The sequence below is a fragment of the Camellia sinensis genome, chromosome 12, assembly GCF_055761805.1.
Source record: "Camellia sinensis isolate YWXY chromosome 12, ASM5576180v1, whole genome shotgun sequence".
Classification (NCBI taxonomy): domain Eukaryota; kingdom Viridiplantae; phylum Streptophyta; class Magnoliopsida; order Ericales; family Theaceae; genus Camellia; species Camellia sinensis.
Window position 1 is genome coordinate 106,283,112 of NC_138972.1, and position 24,224 is coordinate 106,307,335.

At 34.1% G+C, this 24,224-nt stretch overlaps 2 protein-coding genes across 2 annotated transcripts; both read right to left on the reverse strand.

The window, feature by feature from the left end:
* Window positions 1-205: 205 nt before the first annotated feature.
* Window positions 206-3,187, reverse strand: LOC114282906 (protein OSB1, mitochondrial). Its single transcript, XM_082899497.1, has 5 exons — window positions 2,597-3,187; window positions 1,461-1,599; window positions 1,291-1,375; window positions 1,096-1,202; window positions 206-652 (listed from the first exon to the last, which is right to left on the reverse strand). Exons 1-5 carry the CDS (start codon window positions 3,001-3,003, stop codon window positions 464-466), a joined length of 927 nt encoding a protein of 308 aa, XP_082755623.1. The 5' UTR covers window positions 3,004-3,187; the 3' UTR covers window positions 206-463.
* A 9,535-nt stretch (window positions 3,188-12,722) lies between these two features.
* Window positions 12,723-20,137, reverse strand: LOC114282907 (transcription factor UNE12). The gene is made up of 6 exons (XM_028225678.2): window positions 19,504-20,137; window positions 17,795-17,914; window positions 15,323-15,388; window positions 14,369-14,434; window positions 13,531-13,608; window positions 12,723-13,448 (listed from the first exon to the last, which is right to left on the reverse strand). Exons 1-6 carry the CDS (start codon window positions 19,846-19,848, stop codon window positions 13,218-13,220), a joined length of 906 nt encoding a protein of 301 aa, XP_028081479.1. The 5' UTR covers window positions 19,849-20,137; the 3' UTR covers window positions 12,723-13,217.
* Window positions 20,138-24,224: the final 4,087 nt, after the last annotated feature.

Below are 24,224 nucleotides of genomic sequence, written 5' to 3' on the forward strand. Positions count from 1 at the left end.
TGCTTGTCTACCCACTGCTCTACCCCAGCATACTGCCTATTCTTCTCTCCCTTCTCCTATATACTAAATCATAAAATTTTTTAATACACATTTTTTTTTGGTAAAAAATCAAAGTTACCCCAAACAACCGTATTTTTTTTCTCAACTTTTTAGTCTAAAAAGTCAAAAAGTGTACTTATTTAAGACATTACAAACAACCCCTTAATTTGTTTGAGAAGCTTTTAAACCTCAAGATAGCTTGTATAACATGATGCCGATCATAAATGACCTGTCCAGTGGTTTGAATGAAGACCCAAATTAAGACGCACAAAACTTGTTCAGCACACACTGTAAATTCTCTGGTACAACTATACAAACAAAGCCAGTAAAACTAATGTCAAAATTTATCTTTTCAAAAATAATAAAACCATACAGAGAAAAGATTCTTCTGAGACCCATATCTAGCAATCAGCATAATGTGCAGTTAAAAAGACGTGTAATCATCACCGGCCACAAAATTTACTTGCATGGCATCATTTTGATCATGAAAAGACTCCATTCTCGTATCCAGGATTGCCAGTTGGGACTTCACCCACGGGGGATTATACCTTCCTTCAATCCACAATGCTTCCCCAGTGTCTTTGTGCTTGAAATCTGGATATTTTGGGTTCCTCTGAAAGTATATTATTAGGCCAAGTTTGGCATATTGTAAAAAAGTCAAAAAGTTACTTAAAAAGTTAATACTATTCACCAAAAGTCAACAATTACGGTTGCACAACTCTCAATCCTAATTTTTCCCTACAAATCAATTTTTACAATTTTTTATTACACATTTTTTTATAAAAAGTCAAAAAATTAACCCAAACATCCATATTTTCTTCCTCAATTTTTTAGTCCAAAAAAACAAAAAGTACACTTATTTAGGACAACCCAAACAACTCCTTAGTATCGACAGTCATATAGAGACAAAACAATGAAAATAAGACAGCAATCAAAATAAAATTGATATTTCAGATTTGCATGAGAACCCAAGTCAAATGTATGCTCCTACTACTAAGTAAGAGAGCAATGCTAGACCAAGACACACTAAAACAATTTATGAACGGAGTAGACTACCTTGTTCTTCCTATTATCCCACCAATCCACTGGATTAGCAAAAAATGCTTGCCATAGTTCTTCAGTGGAGCCGGTGTTATTCGCAGTGTAATTGCTAAGCTTCCTACCTGCAAGGAAACAACATAACAAACTAAAGGAAGGTTCCAATGAAAGCAAATCTGCTTCAATAAAGAATGTCTCAGTAAAATCAGTTGCCTGGTGTTGCAGAATTTGAATCCCCATCGTACAAAGTCACAGACGAGAAATTCCTTTCAATAAAATTCAGTTGCTGAACAACCACCTGCCCCAATCAAACGTGATTTCAATCTTTCTGGTACAAAAGGGAAGATAAAATGCTAAGGCGCAAGAACATGCAGTCAAAAAACCTTATAGTAAGTCTGCTGCTTCCCATCCTCACTTTCAACTGTATCCGAAACCAGGCGGCCAGAAACATAAATTTGGTGGCCTTTCTCTACATGCTGAAAAGCAACATGAGCCAACTCATCCCAGAATGTCAAATTGATCCTGATAAACATTGACCATCACTTTCTACAAGTGTTTCATAACCCTCAACGTAGTACCGATAGTGTTCTTCACAAAACAATTGAATGGTGATACCTCATAAATTGATAGAAAATAAAAGATGAAAATCTATAAGACAGAGTTGAGTAAATGGTTATTTTTCCATTCAGTGGCCTGAAGGAAAAAGATTATATTCAAGAGAATACTTGTCATATGCATTTTTTTCAAGAAATAGATAAGTTTGGTTTATTTCTTTCCAATCTTCTTCTCTAATCTGCAAAATTACTGCTTTTATGGTTCTAACATTAGAAATCATGTCCCGGTAAAACTATAAGCAGACAATAGAAGTGATACAAGTAAACTACAAGGTAATGGCCCCATGAAAGAAGTGTTGATGGGTGTTAAGCAACTAGTGGGGGCTTGGTGGGCAGCATTGACAGTACAACTTATCCGGCAAAAAAAAAAAGGTGGGCAGTAATGATAGGAGTAAACATCAAAATGGGATAGAGAAAACAAATAAAGGCAATTTAATACCTTGACAAGGTACTGAAAATGACAATAACATTTCACAGATACACTATGGCACATGTTACTCAATGCTTACAGCATCCCTGATAATAACTAACATTACTTCTCAATATGCTTTTGTATGGTCACACAAGTAGTTTCTCAAGGCCTGGATCCAGTTTGTCACTGATAGCATTTGCAAGCAGATGATAAAGGACCACCCAACTCAATTGGTAATCAGCAACAACGCACAAAACTTTGATTCACAATTTCTACAAAGTAAGTAGGCTCAGAAACAAGAAAACCCAAATATCAAAACACAAAATTCCCAAACCCAGGAAATGGGGCCAAAATACCCACTAATCAGAGGAGGCTAGCAATGATGCCATTTTGGTATTAATTAACAAGACTAATAATAAAACAATAATCTGAAAACCCTACACTGCACTGATTGATTTTACAAATGGGATGGGTTTCAACAAGAAGTGTTTACCAGGCAGTGTCGGTAGAGGATTTCTTGACGGCGAGGCGAGACCAAGCGACGACCTTGCCGGAGCTGAGGGGCTTGATTTGGACAGGTGTAGCGACGATGCCGATGAGCTGTACGGAGTTACAGAGCTCCTTCTTCCACTGAATCTCCGACGGCCTAGGGTACTCGGAACCCATTAATCTGTCGTAATGGCCATTGTTGTTGTTGTAATCGATTGAACATTTATGAATAGCGAATCGTGTATTGTTGAGTGGTAGTGGTAAAGATGAGAAGAGGCGAAAAGGAGAGAGAGGGTTTGATTTTGAAGGGGAGAGAGAGAGGATATGAGTATTGGTATTGGTGAGATGATTTCTGGGGATACAGAGAAGGATGTTCGTTGCTGCTAATGCCACTGTTTGCTCCAACGCCATTATCCTCTCTCTCTCTCTCTCTCTCTGCGCGCGAAACTGCGCAAAATGTTACAGAGCGAACGAAGTGAGGAGAGAGAGGGTTTGGATTTGGATTTGGATTTGGATTTGGATTTGGATTTTGGACGTCTCCTCGAGAGCTGTTGGACAATAGGGTGGGCTCTAGGTCCGATTTGGTTTTGGGTTTAGCATTGGGCTAGGTTCCAGTTTATTTTCATTTTTTATTGATTTCGTAAAAAAAAAATTTATTTATTATTTTAATAATATTAAAAAAATTAAAGAAAAAAATTACCTTTAGTTTAGTTTTATTAGTGTCACGACCCAACCCCACACCAAAGGATTAAAGAGGTGACCGACCAGTAATCCAAGATTACCCAAGGCTAGCTTAATAGTAATCCAATAATAGGGATTGGCAAAAACTAATAAATAATTGAATATAACGTCCAATGAACTGTGAAAATCTAAATGAACAAAACAAGCCCATATATGTACCCATAAACACATGAGTCCATATCAAGTTTAAGTACAAAAACATAAACAAAACTTAGGAATTTAATCCTAATTACAAACCAGTCTTAACAAACGTCTTAGAAACATTTATACACTTGATCACAATTCAAAAGGATATATTCAAAACCACCCATGAAGCCTTGAAGCTTGACCTAGTTGGAATCCCGAAATGAGGCATAGTAGTTAGCTTGATAAAACAGAGTTCAGGTCGACACCACTAAGCTCGATCTAGTACTTGATCATCTGCATACATATATAGAACGATGAGCTAGAGCCTAGTAAATAACAACGGCGTAAAAGGATAATGAATGATGTCCTTACAGTATTTAAAACAGTCAATTATTATCAGTGAATCTATTTCTCATTTCATAATCATATCGCAATCATAACAGTTATACGTGATATATCCATTAGTAGAACGGTACAGTAAGTCTTAGAAGACCAAACAGTCATATATGATGACTATCAATACAGTAAACAATAGTTCCAAGAATTGAAACTGGCAGAAATCTCTGTAGCAATAGTAGTAACGGTAGCTAAGGATGCCACGAATATATTTCTCCCCGAATCACGTGGTTAGGGTGCGGTGTCTGACCTACACAAACACATTCAAACCATGTTCAATTCATTCAGTCAATTCTTAAACCTATTCAGTTCATTCGTTGCTTGTTTGTTCCGTTATTTATATTTGTTCTTTTAACTTTTTTCGTATTCATGATATGCATATGAATTTGAAATACACATGAATACCATGCAAATAGAGGCCCGGAAATCCGAAGAATGAGAGAACAAAAACAAAGACGGGCTTGAAATCAGCACGTGTGAGAGCACTGGCCACACGTGCAGAATTACCACCGCAGGTGCGCCCCACACGTGCAATTAAAGTAGATTATGTGCTGTTTTGTGCCTTGTTTTCGGCACGTGCAGGGCTCCAAGCCGCACATGCATTTATGGGTAAAATCCTGCCCGAAAATTGCTCTTGCATTTGGAATTCAATCTTTTCAAAAACCAACTCCATGCTCATGTATTTCAAAGCTTTAAACTCTTGAAAACAACTTGAATATGGATTTCCAACATTAAATATAAATCATAACTTTAAATACAAACTCAAATATCCCATTAAAGATCAAATTCTTTAGGAAAATTATAGAATCATGAAACATAACTTTAAGAGCTTCAACTCAAGCTCATATATAGAAATTCCTTTGAAATCATGAGAAGCCATGCAAGAAAATAGGTTTATGATCATGATTTTCATGAATTTATGCCATGCATATTCAAATCTTGAACTAATTCTTACAATTCCTCTCATTTATGTTCATATAGGTTCTCAACTCTAAACTTGTCCTTAAAACTCTTAAATAACCATGAATCTACTCAATTTAAGCTTCAATCTTTCAAGATGATGAGTGTCTAAGCCCTAATTTCATGAAATTAGCAAGAAATTCTTGCCTTGAAGGGTTGATTTATAAAGATTTTGCTTGATTCCTCTTTTCCCCCTTCTTTCCTTCTTCTTCTAGAGGTCTCTTGTGTTTTCTCTCTTCCTCTCAAATGTTTGACTCCAACCACATGCTCTAACTCTTCTCTTTCTTTTATTAAATTGATGAGTGCCTAAAAACAAATGTAACTTATCTCTAATTTCCTAAGTTTGATTAATTATAAGGTTAAATTAAATTATATTAAATACACTTAAATTAAATCAATTCTCATTATAGTCTAATTTAAATCAAACCAGACTTACTAATACTAATGTGAGTTGGATTCTAATTTCCTATCCAAATAATTAATTTTAATCTTATGATTTATTGATTCAAACAAGTTCAAATTCGTATTCTATACACATCTGTTAACAATATTTTAATTTAAATCACGCATGGCACATATTAATACATAATACATAATCAATGTAAATTAGAGAATTAGCAGGACTAAGTAAGGAGGTGGTTGTTACAATTAGTCCACTACCTTCCGTTGTTGGTAACTGTACGTGGTAACTTTGCAGTGACTATTGTCGGTAATCGATAAATATTTTGTAACAATCTGATGACTTTGTAGTGAATTAAAATTTTACTAATTTATTACAATAAAATTTCTCTTACTTTGAGCTAATTTTCAATAACTTAGTAAAATATCACTTGATCAACACCGAAGAGGGAGTAAGGGAAAGGAATCAGATAAAGCGAGAAAGAGGAAAAAGAAAAAACAAATAAAAATTTGCACAAACTCAGTTAAAATTGCTTGAAATTCTCTACCAGTGAAATCATTGACCTAGAGAATTTCTCTAGACTAGTTTTACTTAACTTAGTAAAATACCACTAAATCAATGCCAAAGAAGAGAGAGATTGAAATCAAAAAGAGTACAAATAAAAGTTAACTCTAACGTAGGGAAATTTAATTGACCGTGATCAAAGAAATTTCACTATTTTACTCACTCTCTCTCTCTCTCTTTAATAGAAATTTCATTATTTTAGTCTAAAACTTGTGAAATTGCACAAGGACAGATAAATTGTACTGACCTATACTATAAATACTTAAAAAAATGTAATGAAACGTGAAGCAAAGAACAAGCACGGTTCTTCAATGATTACTCCGAGGATGAACATTTGAGCTTGAAAGTTTACTTCAAACAATCCAAAGACGTGATTAGATTGGATGGTGGGCCATCTCATTGGATCTCGTCGGTGAATGGGGTGGAGGCAACATGAGAGAGAGAGAGAGAGAGAGAGAAATACATTTATTGTAAAAAAAAAACTAGTTTAGAGTTTTTAGGATCAGCAATGGTTGGTGGTCCGAAATTCAGTGGCTCGAATGGCTCGAAACTGTCAAAACGACGTCATTTTGGGCGCAAAACGACGCACAATTTCGAGCCATTTGAGCCACTGATTTTGTAGCCCTCAAACATTTTTCTTTTAGGATATAAGGTCATTTTTGGGTATTTATCTTAAAAAATTCCTTGTACTTCTAAAATTTGAAATCCTAAGGATCTTAACAAATAAACAAATTTTCTATATCTGAAAACTCTAACATAAACATATAGAGGGATATATCCCTAATTTTTTTTCTTATTTTTTTTACTTTCTCACTTCTTTTTTTCCTTTTTTGGACAATTGTACTTTATTCTTTGTAGTTTTTTTTTTTTTGGTTTTTTTTTATGTATAGGATAAATTACACTTTTCAGTCTTGAATTTTCACTTAAATTTACTTTAATTCTTCTTCTTTATTCTTTGATTTTTATTTCTAATACCAGTGTTCTCAAGAATGAATTTATCTTGCAAATTTCAGCTTACGTGCATGAAGTTATTGAAACACTTGGGAGTAAAGCACCATGGTTTGTCTTGTACAATATATTCATAATATCTCAGATTTTTCATTTCACAAAATTTTCAAGTGAGATTGTTTTAGTGGAATCTAAATTGCATTTAGATCCTGAGTTTCTATTATATTCTAATGTGCAGAAGGAACAAAGGATGGCATGTTTTCTGTTGGAGAAATGGAATGCATGGTTAGTATTTTCTTCCTCACTAGTCTTAACTACATGTCTTTTGTTTTTCTTTGTGAGAACATTTAATCTTTCTATTTTTGCACAGTTTAGCAATACTTTCACACCAACTAATTAGAAACTTTTTGAGTTTTACATGTCTTTTATGTCAACATGTAGGAAGGAAGATACAACTGCAAAGCGGTTGTTGAGATGTTAAGAGGCAACTAGATTGGGTGAATTATTTCTACCGTTTGATTGGTGATATTGTAGCCTTATCGTCTACGTTTCAGCGTGGCACGCAAACTTCACAGTGCAATAATTTTGGACCAGACGAAGGATTACTACTACGATAACCCTACTCCGTATTATGCTAATCAATCTTAATTGTAATTGTGATTATGTGGTTAACATGATTTTGAGTGTCATTTATGTGAATATATGTGATTTTGAATTTTTATCTGTTCACTGTAGGAATATCTATTTGATTATCTGCTTTGGAATTTAAATTGAAAGCCTTATCAGCCACAGAAGCCAAAATTGACTACGCCATTGTGACTAGCATAATTTTTAGAGCCTACGGTGAAATTTAATTAAAAATTTATTTGGATCAAAATAATTAGATCCAGAACGATCAATTAAGCTTTATTATTTAACTCTAATCAAATGTGATTAGTGAGAGACTATAAAAGGAGCTCTATTATACTTATATCCATCTATTTTGAGCTCAAAGCCGAAAATTGCCCTAAGAGAAGAGAGTGAGGGTCGGCTAGAGAGAGAGAGGGGGAGACAATTGAAGTTTTGATCTTGAAGCTTGGATGATTTGAAGACCAACTCAAGAATTAAGCATAAGTTTAGAAGATTGAAGCTCCTAGGTGAGTAATCAATAGGGATGGCAATTTAAAACCGACCCGGCGGGGATCCCGATCCCGATTTATGCGGTTTTTCCCCGAAATTACCCCCGACGGGGAGAAGACGGTATTTGAAAATCAATCCCCGATCTGTTTCGGGCCGGGGACGGTGATCAGTGTTCAAGCCCCGGCTCGGCCCCGTCCCCGGCCCCGGTCCCATCCCCGAGTATCCCCGAAATAAAATTACATTTATACCCTTTATATGTATATATATAATATATTTGTGATCTCACTCTCTAATCCCTTTCTGACTCTACTCTCTCTCTTAACTCTATCGTTCTCTCTGGCCCCGACCCCCTCTCTCTCTCTACTTCGTCTCTCTCTATTCTATCTTCCCTCTCTCTCTTTCAGTAGATCGAAGGGACAGTCGGCGTCGGAGGCGATAACGAAGGGACAGTCGGCGTCGGAGGCAGTCGACGTCAGGGGGAAGCAGACCGATCGTGTACAGGGGGAAGCATCGGCGTCGGAGGCAGATCTCAAATCTGTTTGTGACACAGATCTCTCTCTTTCTCTCGTCCACTCTCTCTCTCTCTCTCTCTGACACAGATCTTAGATTTGTTTGTGTCCATTTTTTAATCTGTTTGTGTATCTGTCCATTTTTTTTTTTTTTTTGTTTATAATCTGTTGATATTTTTGTTGATATGTTGATGTTGGTGTTGATGATTCGGTTGACGTTGTCAATGATGATGATTCTGTTGTTGTTGTTGTTGATGATGGGGGTGTTGAAACAGATTTGGGGGCGGGAAATTTTCGGGGTCGGGGAAACCCGATCCCCGGTAGGGGGCGGGGATGGAGAGGGTGGTAGGTTCCCCGTCGGGGATCGGGGCCGGGCCGGGGAGATTTTCACAATCGGGGATCGGGGACGGGGAGGGTGATCCCCGGCCCCGCCCCGCCCCGTTGCCATTCCTAGTAATTAACCCTTAACTCATGAGTTTGAGTTGTGATTTTGTGAATTGAAGATTAAATAGTGAGTTAGATCATGAGTTGTGTTGATTTTGTTGAGATATGCACATGCATGCATAGAATTGCTATGAATTGCCATAAATTTGCATAATCTAACATGTAGCATGTCAATTATAAAAGATTGAGAGTTTGATCATACATGCAAGCATGTTTTTGTTAAGTTTCATGAGAATGAACACCATTTGCATCATTTGAAATAGAAATGAAGTCAAAATTGGCATGCATGTTTGATTATTAAAGATATGGAGCTTATATGAGGTTTGAATGCATGAGCCATGATTATACAAAGGAATGTTGATTAATCTTGAAGAATTGGACCATGATTTTCAATGATTGGCCTCATGTTGCTTACATCCATATGCTATATAATATATTTGCATGTTTTGGACCGAAATTATGAGTTTTGGACCTTTGAAGGTCGAGTTTGAACTTGAAGAGCAATTTTGGATTTTCCAGATTTTGGCATGTCCGCTCGAACGGGGAAGGCGCCGCTCGAGCTTAAAATACGAGCTCCCAGAACTTTTTGCAGATATGGATGTACGCTCGAGTGGGGAAGTTTACGCTCGAGTGGGGAGCTATGTAGAGTAACTTTCAGCTCGAGCGCCCGACTTCACGCTCGAACGTAAAAATAAGGCAACCAGACTTGATGGGTCCGCTCGAGCAGGAAAGTCCACGCTCGAGCGGGGACCCCTGTTTCAGAAAATTGTAAAGGTGTCTTGTGTTTCATTTTCCGTTCTCTTTCACTTCTAAGTACTCTTAGGCATGCATTGAGCATTATGAATGAATTAAAAGGATGAGAAAGAAGCCTAAGAGGGATGTTTGAATTAAGAACGGATTGAATCGTTTGCGACCCATATGTGTTATGTAATGTGTAGGGTCGAGCTCAAGGGTGAATCCATCGGCAGAACACTGTGAGTAATATCTTAATAAAGACATTTTGAAGTATGTTATTTGTCCAATTGCTTATTTCTCTATAAGTCTTATAAGTTTGCTAATTTGAATTATGGACAAATGTTTGCTATGAAAGAATGGTTGGACCAAAGGCCAGTCTGACATGAATGAAAAAATGCTTGGGCCAAAGGCCAGTCTGACATGAATGAAAGAATGGATGGGCCGAAGGCCGTTTGACATAAATGAAAGATAAATAGGCCAAAGACCAGTTTGACATGAATGGATTGGGCCCAAGGCCGTCTGATGTGTTTGGAACCGTCACTTGATCTATATATATATATACTAGGTAGAAATATGAATTGGGCCCAAGGCCGTCTGATGTATATTGTTCTAATGTATCTTTTTTATTTGATATTATTCGCTGGGCTTTCGCTCACGTTCATTCATGTGTCCGTAGGTGAGCCAAGGGAGGTCTAAACCCAGCCTCAGTGAAGTTGTGTGAAACAATCAAGGTTTTGAAGAGTCAGCCGATACGTCTCACGCACGAGACTTGCTCTCGCCCTTTTGCCATATTGTTACATTTTGTCATGTTAGCGAGAACTTTGGATTACAGTTGTAAATAAGTTTTGCTTAGGCTGACTAAGACTTGTATGATCCTGTATGTAAAGTATACATATATTGACTTCCTTTTTATGTGAATTATTAACGAATACTTTTGTGCAATGTTATAACGTGTCATGTAAGCACAGCTCTATGGACAAAAATTTAAAATTGCTTCCGTTTGGCCCCCTTAACTCTGTTAAAATATATTTGATTTGGTTTGAGACCGTAGGTAATCTCGTGATTACTGGCCGATTATGTCCTTAATCCATGGAGGCGGGTTCGGGTCATGACAACTACTTTGTTAAGTGATCCCAAGGCTCCCCCATGTCCGGATATGGAAGCTTGCTAAAGTCATATTTGACAAATTTTAATTCAAATAATCCAAGCTCGGATGTCCACTAGCATTCCTGAGTTTTAAACTGTTGTCAACCCTTTGAATTGCTCAATGATTTTTTGGATTTCCCTCCCAATCTGGATTTTAGTTGATTTAAACTTGGAAATGGCTATTTGTTTTAGACATCGCCAACTATTTTGATTGTTACACCTTAGCTATAAGTTTGAAATACCTTAACTCTTTTGATTGTTACATCTTAGCTGTAAGTTTGAAATACCACGAGTATTGTTACACCTTAACTATTTTGATTGTTACACCTTAGCTATAAGTTTGCCAACTATTTTGATTGTTACACCTTAGCTATAAGCTTGAGACAACTATTTAACAAAGAAAATTGGGGTCACTGCCGTGCAAGACACGTAACAGTAACTGTTGTGCGACTCATAAAAATTATTCAAATTTTATTTTGTTATCCAAACCGTTCAATTTTTAAAGAACATAAACTATAACATACTTATAAAAAATCAAGTTAATTGGATATCGGTAGACACTCTATCAACTTGCATTTATATTCAGTTTAATACTTTTATATTTATTTATATATATATATACAAATGTGAGCTTATATATAAAGATGTTTGTCTAAGAAGTGAATGCTTTTTCCAAGGTAAATTACACCCGTCCCCCTTAAGTTTGGGGTCCGATGTCGGACTTAATCTAGTTATTCCAAGTCTGGTTTTAAAAAAAAAATTAAATCCTAAACTCACCCACTTAACCCAATAGTTATAAAACATTAATTTTTTTGGATAAATTACAAATACATCACCTGAGATTTAATTTAAATACGAATCACTTCATGTGGTTTTCAAAATTACATTCCATCCCTTGAGGCCTCTAATTTCAAAACAAATCTCTTATTTTATTAATAAATCATCAAGTCAATTAATATTTTTTAATGATGTTAAAAATATGTTTTAATTAATAATTTAAGTAATTTTATTATTGTATAGGAAAGCAGTTATAAATTTCATTTTTTTAGTCAATTCTGTTAAATAAAAAATTCTAATAAAAGTGTATTTGTAATGTTTTAAACCACAGGAGAAATCTGTATTTTAAGCAAACCTCAAAAGGTATATTTATAATTTACCCTTTTTTTTTTCAAACTTCTGTCTTGAACGGATATTAAATTATTTAGATCCTCTTAATTATTATTTGAATTTAGAACATTAATAAAATCTAACAGTATAAGAAATATTTTTAGTTTAAACTTTAGAAAATTGTATATATATATATATATATATATTTTGTCCTTTATAATTTTTCTACCTTTCATAGTTACAATAATATAAAAATAAAATTAATATTTTATAAATAAACAAGCTAAATTGAGCTACGCTAAAATCACTTATTTCCAACCCAACTCAATCTTATGGACTAAATATTTTTTCAAGTCCTAAAATCATCATGCTAGGTTAAGTAGCCATAGGCCATGGCCACTCCTACATTTGACCGCAAGAACGAAATTGGCACAACTCAAATGGAGAAAAAATTTAATACAACGGCGATACTATATTATCGGCATTACTATCCAATAATTTTTTATTGTTTATTCTATCACGTTACTCATTAAAAGTAGTATTGACTTGCTATATATAAATTTATTGTTGGTTAATAATACCTTGTCATCTATATTACTGTAACTTCACAACATGAATCAGAATATATGTGAGAGCCTTCCAAGAACTTGCAAGTTTGGACTCTCAAAACCGATGGGACCTTGTGTCCGCTGTTAGGACACAACACATCTCCTAAATGGGGGATATAATTCCACGAGGGGCAGCTGTACAATTCAACGCCCCTCCTCTCCTCTCCTCTCCTCTCTCTCTCTCTCTCTCTCTCTCTCTCTCTCTCTCTCTCTCCAATTATGCCACCTACAATAATGTTGGAGAGGAAATTGTAAAAGAAAGTCAAAAACCTTTTCAAAAACCAACCAACTAATTCCAATAAAGAGACCAAGTTGCACTAATGATGATTTCTGAGGACTGTAAACTCCACCTTTTTTCTAGACAACCAACCATTATCCATTCTAATTACATTCCATTTGAAATGATAATACATTACAATTACATAAAAATATATACCTAATCCATCCCTTTCCAAGGACCCCCCAATCCACTACCAAAGTGACAGCCCCCACTACCACAAAAGTGCTCCTGTCAGCCACCATTGATCCAAAAAGAAAAAAAGAAAAAGAGAATTTGACAAATCTTCACCTCTACTCGAATATGGCAAAGACATGAAGGCTTTTCTTGCATTATTCTAAGCATGACATCAAAACTTCTTTTGACAAAAGTTGGAAGGTAAAGGCAAAAAGGTGGCAACCGTGGATCTGACGTTGATTGCATTTTGAAAGAGGGTGGGGACTAGCTCTGATTTCCTGTGGGTTCAACTAGGTGTTGTTAGGGTGAGGGACCAAGGACAGTTTTGAAGGAGGACATGTGTGGTATGTGGTGCCATTTCTGTTGTTTCATGAGGGGGGATGTGTTTCAGGTTTGACGACTGTGGTGGCCTCCGGTGGTTGTGTGTGGTAGATTGCTGAGGCCAGTGAGATTGGCATGATGCAGAGTGCCTTCGATTGAAGGAACTGCATGGCAGACCCGACATTTTCTTCCATGAGCTTAGCTACCTGTCGTTCTGTGCCATCGTTTGACCACTTCTCCCACGCCAGTTGGTTTCTTCCACCTTCACTTGTTTCTTCCTAAACACAGTTTTAAGATAAGCGGGGGAAAAAAAATGAAAAAAGAAAAAAGAGAGAATTTTGATTTCTTGTCTATAATTACCTCCACAGACGATATTGGAATGTCCGTCACAAGAGGTGCCACAGCACCAGCTGCACCCACTCTACTCATGCTCAATACCTGCAAAGCATGAATTAAAGGTTGATAACAGAAAGGTGAATCTAATTCAACACTTTTAAAATATATTTAGGGGCTGAGTGGTTTGGCAATGCCCTTTAATAGGATGCAACCTCCTAGATCATTCCCTAAAAAGTCTCCAATATTGCACAATCATATCATAACATTTCAATAATGAGTACCTTGTCAGGTGAATACTGCTATCTCCATCTATTAAAAATTGAGGTAATCCATTTTGGATTCACTCGTCATAGGACTTCAATGATTAAAGGTCATGTGCAATTTTACACATTCTTGATCTTGAAACAAAAGCGCTTCGAAGATTTTGGACAGCATAGAAGTGCAATGTGGGTTGTTACTATAACAATGTCAAACTCCACCATTAACTTCATGGTTTTAAACAAAACATTTAGCACCACACCCCAAAAAAAAAAATTAAAAAAAAAATAGAAACACAAAAAAAAAGTTTGGGCCAAGTACGAGCAATCAATGATTGGGAATTGTAGACTTTGCACAACTCAATAATGCTTTAACAATGTTTAAAGAGAAGGGAAATAGAATTGATAAGCCACATGTCATAGTATGCAAAGAAAACAAATCTCACTTGATGATGTCTATGAATAAGCAAACTCAGCAAAATGATACAAATTCTTACAAAATTTTAGATCTTAAAAATATGAATATATTTGGATTTAGTTCTATGATTAAGTAACTAGAAAAATAAAGAATACAGAAGTCCAGAACAAACTCTAGGGTTATTTACCTTCACTTGGAGCCGTAAGAACTTCACATAGTCCACAATTTCATCAAGCATGGCAGCTCTATCTGTCTGCACAGGAAGGAACATTACACCAAATATTTAAGGGACTATGATATGAACAATAGTATTCCAGTTTTGCAGAGTTAGTAACACAGCGAGAACGAAAATCCAGAACCACATAACAACAAGATTGTTACTTTGACCAGAAGGTCCAGAACCATGCATAGCTGTAAGACAATTGTTGTCAATCTACGGAATACAGAACAGGATATATCAACCTTCATCTCCTTTTTCCTTTACTAACCATCCAATTTCTTACTTATCAAACAAAACAAAACAAAGAATATTTCATCTTCTAATGCCATAAAAAAAGCAAGAAAAAACAATTGACTGGGGAGGCCCAACAGAAAATTATCAAATTAATCAAAGAAGAATACAGTAGTAATTTATTAAGAAGAAAAATAAGAACTAAAAAACTGTGAAAAATTACTAATGCTTCATAAAACACCTCAAGACTAATCTCAAACACAAGAAAGCAATTGTCAAACAAGGTGATGATGAGTATAAACAAAATTTACTTCAGGTCCAGTTTGATTTTGTTATTTTGGTAACTAAGCTATTAGACGATGATTTGGTGCTCATAATTTGTTCTGTTAATCAATTTTAGAACAACCAAAAAATTGGTTATTTCAAATATTATAGACTATGAAAGGATTAATACAATTGATAGAAGGGGGGGAAGGGGAGGCGAGTTCCAGGTATCAATCCACATGCTGAGGCTTCTTATTCAACGTGAATTTAAAAACCAAGATGCAGAATTTAGCATATCAGCAAATAAAGGATGACATTTATCCTAAAGGGAACAAGGTGCCTACATAGCTACCTTAAATAGATGCACATCAATACTGACCATTACAATGAATGGGGGCAAAGTGCCAAAAATGAGGATACACTGACCTTGTTGACACTAGGAACCAAATCTTGCAACGCCCTAATCCTTTCTGCTATTCTTTCTCTGCGCAACTGTGTTAAAATAAATAAATAAATAAATAAAAAGTTGGACGATAGTCCGATAACAATAAGGAGATTGACCTGAAAAAAGAAGAAACTAGCATGATATCATAACTACTAACGGTTATTATATGGTAGATTATGTATAAATCCAGATGAATATCACCTACCATTAAATTAAGAAATATGTACTCCAAAAATGGTGCCGTACAAATACCGGATATTTACTCGGTGTGGATACGTATATCGGTACGGCGAATACATGCCATGTACGGCAAATACATTTGGGTACATCGTAGGTACGCATGAATACAACAAGGTGATTTTTTTTTTTTTTTTTTGCAACTACTAGAATTTGTTACAGCCTGTATTATTCTTCTTTCAACTTTAAAAATTATCAAGTAATTTATTTCCAACACCTTTTACCCATGAGTAAGGTTTTAAAAAGCGACCACAACTGTTACGTAACACCGTTACATAACAGTTGTGGTAAGTACCGCCACCCGTTATGGCCGCTATAACAATGTGACTAAAATTCATATGTATAATGATCGTTTTGATGTTACGTAACGGCCGTAGCAATACCGTAACGGCCGTAACGGTTCGTTACACACTGTTACACTATTTTATAATATTCTAAATAACTTCATTTCCCAAAAAAAATTAAAATAAAAGTTCACAAAAAAAGAACAAATACTCAAGTGATCCAAACCCAAAGAAAAAATCTTATATGAATTTATTTTCTTTATAATTTTTTTTAATTTTTATTTCATTACATTAGCATGTAAAATATATATATATATATATAACCAGTAGTTGTATTTATTGTTACAATCATTTTATTTAGGCCAAGTTTGGCATCTTCAAAAAAATTCAAAAAATCAAAAAGTCACTATTCTATTTAAGTCACATCATCTTATTTAAGTCACATCACCTCTCTATCACATCACTTCAAACCCAACCCATGCCCAACCCATATTTCATAAAAAGTCAAAAAGTGCACTTATTTAGGACATCCCAAACAACCCCTTAATATTTAATTATAAATATTTTTTATTTTGTTATTATAATGTGTTGTCTAAAAAATATCTTTAAAAAACTCAAAAATATTTTTTTATTTATGACACAATTTTTATTTTTATAATCATTTCATTTAATACTTAATTGTAAATAATTTTATTTAGTTACCAGTAAAATGTCGTCTAAAAAAATGCCTCAATTTTTTTTTTAATGACACAATTTTTTTTTTAGAATCATTTCATTTAATAAATGTGAATATTTTTTATTCAATTAATTTAGATATTGGTAAAAAATAATTTGTAAACATTTAAAATTAAATATTCTTAAAGTCATTAACTATTGAAATAAAATGTAAAAAACTCTTTTTATAGTGATTTGAAAATATGAAATATGTTAGATCATACTTAAAATTAATAAAAATTGATCAAAAATCTATTTTAAACCCTAATAAATGTAATTTTAGAAAAAAAATTATGCATACAGGTAAGTGTTCTTCAAATTGTGTGAAAAATAAAAAAAATCACGGTTTTGATTACCGCAACCGTTACGCTACGACTTTTATATCCCGCAACCGCAACTACGCCACCGTAACTGTTACGACGACCGCAACCGCTTTTCGAAACCTTACCCATAAGTCATAATTTTGCTCTCTTTTGCATCATTTTTATATAATTACAAAAGAAAAAGAAAGAATTATATAATTTTTTAGACAAGTTCTCTTTTTAGTTTTAATATTGAAACTTTGATTTATATATTGAATGTTTAGCTATGAAGTTTAAAAAAATAAATAAATAAATAAATTGACATACTCCAGCCATATCTGTACCCTACTTTTTAAAGAATTTTCCGTATCGACTTACCCATATCCTTACCCGCACCCGTACCTCATAGCTATTAAACCTTGCCACGAAGGCTGAGGGAGTGAAACTACTTATGCATCATGCTAATTGGGATTTTACAATTATTCGAATCAATAATTTTGAGACTTCATCAAGGTAAAAAAATATATTCATAGCAGAATAGGAACAAACATTGAGACACGTACTCACTGCTAAACAAAAATAGTGGCTAATCAGTTCTTCATATGGATATGTGTAAGTTGTTTAAGTAAAACCTTGTAATCAAAGAACCAAGTCATTCAAATCAACCCATCTTATTGGGCATCATATGCTCATTTTTAATAAAAGAAGAGGAAAAAGAAAAAAGCAGCTACTTGTGTAGACCTTTCTGAAAGTGCATATTGTAGACGGTGGAATCAGCCGGCAGGGGTTAAAACAGTGTCTTTAATTGTTAGACTTATTTCTTGTTACTTAGCCAGATGCGGTGTCAGATACAAACACTCGTGAAAGCCAGACAAACATCTCTGAATTGTTCTATTTTGCATACTATCAGGCTTACCCTCTCAGCAATGCTGTGTGGATCTGTAGCCTGTCCTCGTCTTGCCCTCACCCTAGGACGAATTGAAGGTGGATGTGGCACTGCGGCAACCGTGTTAGGCATCGTCTGGCCAGGGAAAGCCTGCAAAAATATTCCAAGGCTATTACTGACATTATGGGAAGAGAGGCAATTTCATTCTAAAATTTTGAAAGAAGCACAAAATATGAGACAAGCTCAAGCAACAAACATAACACTGCAAGAAAAAGTAAACGAAGGAATCAAGGTGAGAATCCAGTATTTTGGACAATTGAGTGTTATTATCATCATTGAGACTCTAAATGTATTATACAATAGAAAATATCAACTTTTACAGCATTTGATGGGACAGAGTAGTATTCTGTGCAACAGGGAAAGGCTAGGTCCTACAACATTCAGAAGCTAAAAGCAAATTTATCAAGGTTACAAAGTTTTTATAGCCCTTCACTTCTCTTATTCAGATCTTACCCTCCTCTAAAACCAGTTTTAAGAGTCTTTCATGAAAACACTGCAAAAGCTTTGGAGAAAATATCCAAGTATTTTTTTTGGATTTCAAACCTCTTAAATGATAACATTCAATTTTTGGATTCTTATCTTTTTAGTCAAACACTCGTATACGAATCATTTTCTCGCTTTGGCAATGCAAGGTTCTTACTTATAAGCTCTAGCCTAAGCATACACATCCCACACTGTTCAAAATTGTATATGGCAGGTAAACAAGCCATTTAACCCCATTAAAAAAAATGTCAAGCGTTAGAACTGTTCAAAATACAATTGCATCCTATGTACGTATGCCAAAATATCAAGCATTAACACTGCATCTATGGTGTATGTACATCCCTTAGAAAATAACTTAACAAAAATAAGATGGAATACATTCAATCAATAAGTCATAAATTTCACCATAGTTGAACAAAAACAAAAAGAACACTTTCATTTCTTGTTTTCTTGAAGATCATAGACTCATAGTTCAAACTACCCAATTTTGGAGACCAAATTGCGAACTTTCACACTCAATTGTTTCTTTTTTGTCCTTTTTCCAAGTTTTATTCACCCAAGGATGTCAATATGTACTGGGATCTGTCACATAAATAGGTTCATTTCTCAACTCAACCAGTCAAAGTTGTTGAAGGTGCAATCCTAACTCACAGATACAATTTAATGGGTGGTGTGTTTCGAATTTTTCTTTTTTATTTTATTTATCCAATAACAATAAGTAACATATGCACCGCTCTCTATTGTATTCATGCGTCCGTGAGCTATAGAGAGTCCATTTATCAACTTATCATGTCAAATTTGCTACTTATCGTTCATATCTTAACTCAAAGGTCACAACTAGTAATACTTGCTAAAACAAATCAATAACAAGTAAAAACAAACACAAACAGACACCAATTGTTTAGTTGCGCCAATAAGAAAGATGGATAGATAAGAAAAACACATCATTTGACCAAGGAGAAACGTTCGAAAACATTTTGACAAAAAAAAAAAAGAAGAAGAAGAGATTGAAAATTAAATATTAAACGCTTAAAACCTGCTTAGTTTTTGCGAAGTTCGTTCCTGAAATTTGAAACCAAACATCAAAATAAAATTATTAAAATGTGAAATTCTCGTTTTTTGTTTCCATTTTCCCTTATTTTCTCAGCAACCAAACAGACAAACAATAGAAGAAATTACCAATTCGGCACACATACGTTTTTCACGGAGGAAGAAGACACTCTTCCATCAACAACATCCTCGCGAAACCGATTATTCGCCTTGTCCATCTTCATAAACCCTGGCTTACCCTGGTCCAAGCTCAACCCTAGAGGGAACACCCCTCCTCCATGAAATCCACCACCACCACCTCCTCCTCCTCCGCCGCCGACTAGATGATGGGAGGCGTCGCCGGAGCTGAGCTGGAGCATCATCGGAGCAGAAGCTCCGGCCAAACTGGGATCATTTGCCGCCAAATTATTCTCCGTTGTCGGGTAAGATGGAAATCCGAGGATTTGTTCGAGAAAATCGTCGGTTGAGCCGTCGGAAGGGTTGTTAGCCATGGCGGTGAGCGGAAGTCTGGTGGATCGCTGATTGAGAAAGATTGGAGGACTTAGGGTTTCCGGAGAGCATCTGCAAGTAAGGCGTCCGGAATTTCAAAGGGAGAGGCTAGTTAGTTATATTATATGTATATGTACTGCCTCCTCTCCTCTGCGTGTATATATTTATAGAGAGAGAGAGAGAGAGAGAGAGAGATTGTTTTCTACTGGCTACTGAAGAGCAACAGGAAGCAGAAAGACACAGAGCTGTTCAAAAGCGAGTGGAAAAAATTAGTGAGATTGGTTTGGGTTGTGTGCAGGTTTTTGAATTTTTTTTTTTTTTTTTTTTTGAGTTAAAAAATCCTGTTTGAGATAATTTTTTTGATTTTTTTGAATTTTGTAAGAGTAAGAATAAAATGATTATATTGAATGTGATGTTTTATCTTATTAGGTTAAAAAATTTAGTTTGTCTTTTTGTGGCTAAAATAGCCAAACGATGGCTCTGTGTTTAGTTTCAGTTTTTTAAAAATTAAATTTTTGTTTTTTTTAGTTAGTATTTTTAAAATTTTATGCAAATTTTTTACTTTTTTAGATGCATCTTATTTAGATATATCTAAATAATAAAATATTTTAAAAATTAATAAATACACAAAAATATGAAAAATATATTGAATTTTCATATTTTTTTATACTTAGTATATTTTTTTAAAAAAAATTTACAAATATTATACTTTTTAAATGTATTTATATTATGTGTATTTAAAAATTAAAAAAACTGCTTAAAATATTTAAAAAATTATTGAAAATATTAAAATATAAAAAATTCTTAAAACTATTTTCTCAAAATTAAAACCCAACAAGCTGAGGCATTGAGCAATGCGGTTTAGAGCCAGCCGTACGATCATGTGGTGCGTTGGGCAGCGATTCACTACGATTTTGTTGGAACTTTTATACTCACGTACACGCAATGTTTTTTAAAAGGAAAATAATTGATACTAGTAATTAGTGATAGTAGTATTAATGATGTAACAGTGAATTCCGTTTACTGTTATAATATTATTGTATTAGGGTATGTCCGTGCCTAAAGGCACGGTGTAAATAATATTAAGATTAAAATACAATTATAAAAATATATTTAACAGACTGTACTCTACAATTCCAAACAAATCAAATATAAAAAAAAATTTATTATCAAATAATGCAAACCAGCCAGTGCTCTGTCTGCCCGTGCCTAAAGACACGGTGTAAATAATATTAAGATTAAAATGAGTTATAAAAATATATTAAAATATTTTTCTTCTTAAAGAACTTGTAACAATTTTGTTTGTATTACATGCTCTACAAAACTCAAATAAAATAACTCCTCCTCTAATCTTAATGCAAATTAAGAAACAAACATATCAGATTTATAATGTTTACCAATATTGCAAATCAAAATATAAGAGCAAGTTAAAAAAAAATTGTAATATAGCAGAAGCTTAAAACAAAAGTTGGCCATTGAAAACAAAAAATGCAGCACTTCAACTGCATTTTCAAATCTCACTGTGATTGGAGATCGACAACCAATCAATATTCAAGGAGTTAAATATAAGATAGACCGGACACATACAAATGACCAAAACATTAATCCAGTATTTCCCTTTATTTTAACAAATACCTGAACAGTTATAATCTGTTTTTTTCAAACAATTGCTAGATATGAGTATCCTAACAATTGTTAAATGCAAAGCAAAGCAGTAACCAACAAACTCAACTTCAGAAAAAGTTTTGGATGTGTAATGACTTCACATCAACCATCTCATCATCCTTAAATTCTTCCCTGAATTATATTGAAAGCATTCCATCAATTAACCATAAAAAAATAATAATAATAATTAAATAAATAAATAAATAAAAACAGTATACAATAAATGTTAATGGTGTAGACAAATGCATAGTAATTGAAGAGGAACACTAACACACTGGGTATAATAACAGTTGGCAGAGACCCAGAGCAAGGGTCATGGGCTTGAAGCTCTATTCATGGGGCTATAGCAGTGTAAAAATGAACTGGTACATGGAGCAATATGCTATACTATTCAATTCACTTAATTGATATTGCAACCAAACTTCAGTGTGTCCCAAGTTTATGATAGCATATTAACATATACTTCTGTGATTTCTGTGAAAATGGGATTGGTGGATATTTTTGTGATTTGGTGTGGCTCAAGTGTATGATAACATATTAAATAATGGGATTACTATCCCAATTGTGGATAGTGATTCCCTAGATTTAGACATTCAATTTAAAAATAATAAATAAACAAATAAAGAATGTTGATCCGGATCCAAACCCACCAATTTTTTTTTAAAAAAAATGGAACCCAGTTTAGTGGCATATAAACCTACCAAACTTTAACATATACTTATAATTAATATAAAAAATAAAAATAGAAATAAAAGAAGAAGAAGAAGAAGAAGAAAAATAAAAATAAAAGCCTATAAGTAAAGAGACGATTACCGGGATGCGAAGCTAAATCAGCGTGTCTGGGATGCGCTCTGCTAGAGAGTGGTTGAGCAGCAAAAAAATAATTAATCCATTCAAAAATCCAAAATCAAACACTGGTGCTAACTTTGCACCGGAAAATACCTTAATCTTAATGTACACATATTCTAACCAATCCTAATAATTATGGGTTGTTTTGAAAAGTTGGTTCAAAGTTGATTTTTTAGTATTTTTAGCTAATAATGTTCATCTAGCGAATAATTAATCTACGTGTTCCTGAAGACTTGTTTATAACATAGGTCAGTTGTAAAAAGATTGGTTCGAATTGCAATGTCATTTACATATATGACCCAATACCTTCTTGTGGTTCCATTCCATTTAAAACCCCACTACACACTTGCCTTGATTCTCCTAAAACATAGAAGTCAAGTATGTGTTCCATCTAAGCTTTAGGCAATCGTAATGGCAGTGATGACGGGTAGTAATATCACATGGTAACAAATACCAGGTCCAAGGAAATGCGTAAGGAGGTAATCAATCTCTCAACCAACATGTTATCTATATTCTCACTTATATTCCAACACTTTCACAAAACAGTAAGACGCAATTTTTTCACCCGTTTTTCATCAACTCACAAAATATTAGCAAATATCATAAAAAATTCCCCTTTATGTCTAGAATTGCCAAATCATTTCAACATGTACAAATTGCAAGTACCTACTTTCCTGTTCTCCCAAGTGATATAAATAAGAATTTTTGCGAATCCATCAGTTTCTCTATGGAATTCTAACTCCTCTCAATAATTTTTCAGATACCTTGCAGATTATAAATTACCATATACTCCCTAGATTTCCCAATTTTAATATAATTCTTCTTGTTTTCCAAATAAAAGAAACACATAAATATCCCATAAACACATAAGTAACTTGACTTTATTAAGAAGTTTTAACGTTGTCCCTCTGTTAAATGCATTCACACAAACCTAACTATATTGGCTTTGTTAAGCATTTTAGGACATCAAAATAACAATGGGAAGAGTCTAAATAACATCAATATCAATACAATCAATAATTCCCCAATTTTAACATAATTATTCTTGTTACCCAAATAAAATAATAATAAATAAATAAAAAAACAATATCCCATTTCTGTGAAAAAAAATTGTAGAACCTAACCGCTATTAGAAATCACTAATGAACAATATTGTTTTCTCAACCACAAATTCACGCTTTACATAAATTAACAAATAAGTTTCAAAACCACAATACAATCAAAATCAATAAACCCTAATCACCAAGTCATTAGGCAATCAAAAGGATAAAATCTCAATCATCAATAAGATCAAAAAGGGAGGAGAAAACCAAACCAAAATGGGATCGAAGAGGGTTCCCTGATCTACTTTTATGAACTCGATATCAAAGTTAAATGTATCAGTTTGCTATTCAATTGCCTCAAGTTAGCGAGAGGAGGGCAACACAGAACAGCCCGACAGAGAGATTAATGGCGACGAACCATACACAACGATTAAAATACATAACGATTTGAAAATAATAAATTTCAAATTTTATCTTATACATATCAAACAATTTATTTTTAATTTAGTACTTAAATTTTGATCAAACAACTTTTTAATTCAATAAATTTAACATTCAATTTTCAATACTTAATATTGTACTTTCAACTTTATTAAACATTACCTGAGGCCAAACCTTATCATAAGACAGAACTATAGTCGGAAAATATAAGTAGAGTAATCTACCTAAAACTCTATCTTTTGTAACAGATTGATGTGTTTCCAAAATTGTTTTATGTATTCAGTTTTGTAAAAATGGCATAGGCAAACAACCCTAAAAGAATTCTGGAAAACTCAAAAAGATTGAGCAGCGAGAGGAGGGGAATGAACAGAAAATGGGTA

What these genes read in the sequence shown, in the direction of transcription:
- LOC114282906 (XM_082899497.1), bottom strand. Translation starts at nt 3,003, where the DNA reads ATGGCGTTGGAGCAAACAGTGGCATTAGCAGCAACGAACATCCTTCTC. An exon ending in TCCTCTACCGACACTGCCTG is followed by an intron (nt 1,600 to 2,596) that starts GTAAACACTTCT and finishes AATGTTTATCAG; the next exon opens with GATCAATTTGACATTCTGGG. An exon ending in GGGATAATAGGAAGAACAAG is followed by an intron (nt 653 to 1,095) that starts GTAGTCTACTCC and finishes ATATACTTTCAG; the next exon opens with AGGAACCCAAAATATCCAGA.
- LOC114282907 (XM_028225678.2), bottom strand. Translation starts at nt 19,848, where the DNA reads ATGGCTAACAACCCTTCCGACGGCTCAACCGACGATTTTCTCGAACAA. An exon ending in TCTTACGGCTCCAAGTGAAG is followed by an intron (nt 13,609 to 14,368) that starts GTAAATAACCCT and finishes CATGCTTTGCAG; the next exon opens with GTATTGAGCATGAGTAGAGT. An exon ending in TTCCAATATCGTCTGTGGAG is followed by an intron (nt 13,449 to 13,530) that starts GTAATTATAGAC and finishes AACTGTGTTTAG; the next exon opens with GAAGAAACAAGTGAAGGTGG.